Source organism: Lathyrus oleraceus, chromosome 7, assembly GCF_024323335.1.
Source record: "Lathyrus oleraceus cultivar Zhongwan6 chromosome 7, CAAS_Psat_ZW6_1.0, whole genome shotgun sequence".
NCBI lineage: Eukaryota > Viridiplantae > Streptophyta > Magnoliopsida > Fabales > Fabaceae > Lathyrus > Lathyrus oleraceus.
In genome coordinates, this window is record NC_066585.1 from 179,485,614 (window position 1) to 179,489,637 (window position 4,024).

General features: G+C 32.6%; 1 protein-coding gene across 2 annotated transcripts; it reads right to left on the reverse strand.

The window, feature by feature from the left end:
- Positions 1-899: 899 nt before the first annotated feature.
- Positions 900-3,173, reverse strand: LOC127106878 (putative F-box/FBD/LRR-repeat protein At1g78760). 2 transcript variants are annotated; one of them, XM_051044170.1, is made up of 5 exons: positions 3,141-3,173; positions 2,134-3,046; positions 1,712-2,014; positions 1,327-1,593; positions 900-1,131 (listed from the first exon to the last, which is right to left on the reverse strand). In XM_051044170.1, the coding sequence occupies exons 1-5, from the start codon at positions 3,146-3,148 to the stop codon at positions 1,117-1,119; spliced, it is 1,506 nt and encodes a 501-aa protein (XP_050900127.1). In that variant the 5' UTR covers positions 3,149-3,173; the 3' UTR covers positions 900-1,116. The 2 variants fall into 2 exon arrangements, with proteins under 2 accessions (XP_050900127.1, XP_050900128.1); XM_051044171.1 differs by lacking the exon at positions 900-1,131 and having other exon boundaries at positions 1,502-1,620.
- Positions 3,174-4,024: the final 851 nt, after the last annotated feature.

The window sequence follows — 4,024 nt, forward strand, 5'->3', positions numbered from 1 at the left end:
AATACTTTTAGATAGAGACAAATAGAGCTTTAACAATAAAGAGTTTAGAGAACAAAATAGAGAATAAGAGAAATTTAAATGAAACAATCACTTTCTTGTTATTGATGAATATTGATTCTGAAATAGCACAATCTTGAAGCACTATATATAGTTTTGGTTACAAGATTACAAAGTTAATACACTGTGAGATTGACATTAAAGAATTTATACAAAGTATATTAGCTAATTAAATTTAATCTAATCTTACTAACAATAGTAAACAGTTAAGTGGTTAAAAGTTTGAAATCTCTACCATATGTGACATCTTAAGAAACAAATTAGTAGTACTTCAACAATGTCAATCATAAGTGTAGTAAATTTGAAAATTAATGCATCGTGTTTCTCAATCTATCATAATATATATTTTATGTTGCTGAAATATTTATGCATAAAAAAATGAGAAAGATATAGAATTGATGAGTGGAGTGAAAAGTAGTTTGGAATCTCTCAATAGAGAAGTTCATATACTTGTTAAAGTCACAATAATATAAATATCTAAATTTAAATGAAACAAGATATTATATGACATTATGTTTGCCATCAATTCATATTGAAATTTTGATCTAAATTTAGATTAAAATTGGACAGTCCTAAGTTGATTCAATTATTGGTTACTTATAATAAAAACACAACATTTTCTTAATGCAAATATTGGTTAATATCATTGTGCGAACAAACAATAATGGTATAAGTTCCTATTGACTTAAAAATGTAAGTATGATAACAAATTTATATAAAAGAAAGCCATTGAATTGTAAGGATCAGAACAAATTTATAGCAAAAATTAAAAGTTATCCATAAACAATATCCAGTAGCAACTAAATGATTCATACAGCAAAAACACACAACTAAAAGGCAGATAATATGAGTTTCATACAATACAATATGACTTCAAAATGAAAAGTTCACAGAGAAAGTACATGTACCAAATCTAACTACACTTTCAGAGGGAAACGACACATTTGAGTAAAGACAGTCAAAGTGATATTTTGAGTCACTTATCTAACATCTTACAATATGAGAAGTCTTCACTGCCCATTATCTTTATTGGTGCTTCTCCTCCTCATCTTTATTCGATCATTTATCATCATCCTACGGTCACAAAAACTAACACTATCAATTGGCTTTCCAAAGTCAATCATATGAAAACAAACAATAACTGAATAGGAAAGATTCAAAACTGTCTTCATTCTTGAATGATTTCTATAATGAAGATGGATATGTCCACATTAAAATAACTAATAGAAATTCAATAAGGATCTATCAAATGCATGTAAGGAATCTTACCTTTTCCCCGAGACACATATGAAGATTGGGAGAACCAGCAGTGGCAGGCTCAGCGGCAGAAGCAGGAGCAGCATCAGAAGCAGGCTCGGCGGCAGAAGCAGGAGCAGCATCAGAAGCAGGCTCGGCGGCAGAAGCAGACTTGGCAGCCAAACCAGGTGCGACAGAAGAGGAGGAACGCACAGAGAGTCTCGGAAGACGGGCGGAGGAACGCATAGAGAATCGCGAGCGATAATTGTTAATATTCACACCTTTTATAGATTCTTCAATCTGTTTAGTAACAACCAATCACAAACTCTTTTATGGTTGTTTCATTTAAAACTATCTAATGTTAGATTCTCAGAAAAAATTACCACACTCAGCTCACTCAAAGTTTTAAAATAATTACCTGCTTTAGATTAAAAGAACACGGATCCTCTGTTGAGATGTTAACTTCAGCCGACGGCGAGTTTTGACGCAAGAAGTCAACTATTCCATCCGGTATGGCAGGTGGTTCAAAACTTGTTTCAAATGCCTTTCTTAACTTCACAACTTCTTTAGGTGACTTGGCAGCTGCTTTCTCTATCATGGCCTCTTGAATTAATAGTAATAAAGATCCTGCCCGAATTTGTATGAGTTCTACTTTCAATGACTTCAAGTTATGGAAACAACGGAGCTTAACCTTCAATACATCAGGAACTAAGGAGAGAATCTAAGAAATGAGGGTGAATTAAGATCAGTTTTAGGCAAATCATTTGAATTTTAACAAAAATTGAACACAAAAAATCATCCTAAGAAAGTAAAAATCATGTCCAAAAACATAATTGGTACCTGGAGAACAGTTGAAGTGACGGTTAATGACTCTATATTGGCAAAGTTTATCAGCCAGCTAAATAGAACCAAAGCATACTTCGAAGCTGAAAAATGTGCTGATTTGATATTCAATTTTTTAACAGAAGAAAGTCCACTCCCACATATTTCATGAATATGGTAACTACCGGTATAATTAAAGGTACACAGACTTGGAGCATTTAGCTTGATTTTGGCATGGAGAGATGAATTATAATGCATAGCTAAATTGACAAGTGTGTTGTTTGATATGCTGAGGATTTGTGCATCCCTTACCTTACAATCAAAAATGACCAAACTATTCAACTTGGTAAAGGCCAAAAAGGGCTCAGCACAACCATTTTCATCCCCGCAAAAGGCAAAATTTGTTAGATCCAAGCTGGTCAGTAAAGGCAAATTCAAAGATTTTGGAAATAATGTTGCTGTAGAATCGCTCCATTTAGGGCGAACTGAAAGCGTAAGAGATGTAAGAGCCCGGCATGAAGAAACACAGTTGAAAACGAGACCAATATCACCACATACAGAGATTCCTAACTGTTGGAGATGGGTGTTATGGGAAATAACATAGTTTAAAAACCTTTTAAGGAGTCGAGGCTCAATAGTACGACCACGTATAAGATTAACTGCATGTAGTGCAGTAGAGGTATCACGGAGAGACAAAATCTTAGAGACGAATACAGAGAAAATCTTGAGAGTCATAAATTCATGTGAATTCAAATTAAGAGTTGGCATACGTTTCCAGAGATGTTTCCATCTGGTGGACAAAACACAAGTTTGAACGGCATGCTGTATGGTCAAAAAAGACAAAATGTGAAGGATAATACATTCTGGTAAGTTACTGAGTCTGTCTTCATTCCCATCGAATCTTATTCTCCCCATACTTGTTCGGATCCTGCTATGATAGAGATGATCAGCAAATGACCATAGTATTTAGAAGAAAGTATTTTGATAATAAAATGAAATTCAGTTAGAGAGTATAAATAAAATACCATGCCATGATCGATCGTCGACGGAACGATACGCTGCAGCATACAGTGACAATTAAATTCGGTTAGTACTGACATCACACCTAAAGTACAAAATTCATAATGAATCATGAAAAGAACAATTGAGATTCAACATCAATATTCATATTTACTAGGGATTAACAGTGTCATGATCAAGAATTTAAAAGTTCATCTTGACAGTATCAGAATTCTCCAACCAAAAAACAGTGTCATCATCATTGAGGTCGTCAACAGATAAACAAAAAAAAATAGAACTATATCACAATGAAGAACGAATTGAAAAGCTGAATCAATTGCAGCATAAAAGAGTAAAAGAGCTAAAAATTAAATAAGAATGAATAGTCGAAGAAGTGTACGTACATAAGAGAAGAAGCAGTTTGAGTTCGGCTTTTGCGTTTGTGTGTTACGGAGCCTACCTTTTATATTCATTCAATTCAAACACAATTAAACTCTATGCATTTGTTTTGTTAATTCCTGAAATGCCCTTGCAAGGTCTATGAAGAAACTAGTTGTTTGTTACAACCAACGGCGCCATTTACTGTGGGTTTTAGGGTAATTTTATTATTATCTGATGTCAGCATTGTTCTTTGTTAACTTTTCTTTTTTCCTGATTCTAGTTTTTTTCTTTGACAAAACTTTCTTCGGTTATTGACTATATTTAAGAGACTCAAAATAAATGAGACTAAAAGTATTTCTTTTATAATAAAAAACATATAAATATATATGATTTGTTGACTATATAAATTTTTTTATATATATTTTAAATTCACCCCTCTATTCTCTTTTAAAAACAAATTTTAATATCTTAAATTCATTGAATAAATGATTTATTTGAATTATTTGAATTGTAATTTATAGTATTATTT

Excerpts from the sequence above, each read along its gene's own strand:
- LOC127106878 (XM_051044170.1), bottom strand. Across the intron at positions 2,015-2,133 it reads TCACTTCAACTGTTCTCCAG|ATTCTCTCCTTAGTTCCTGA; the intron begins GTACCAATTATG and ends CTCATTTCTTAG. Across the intron at positions 1,594-1,711 it reads GTTCTTTTAATCTAAAGCAG|ATTGAAGAATCTATAAAAGG; the intron begins GTAATTATTTTA and ends GTTACTAAACAG.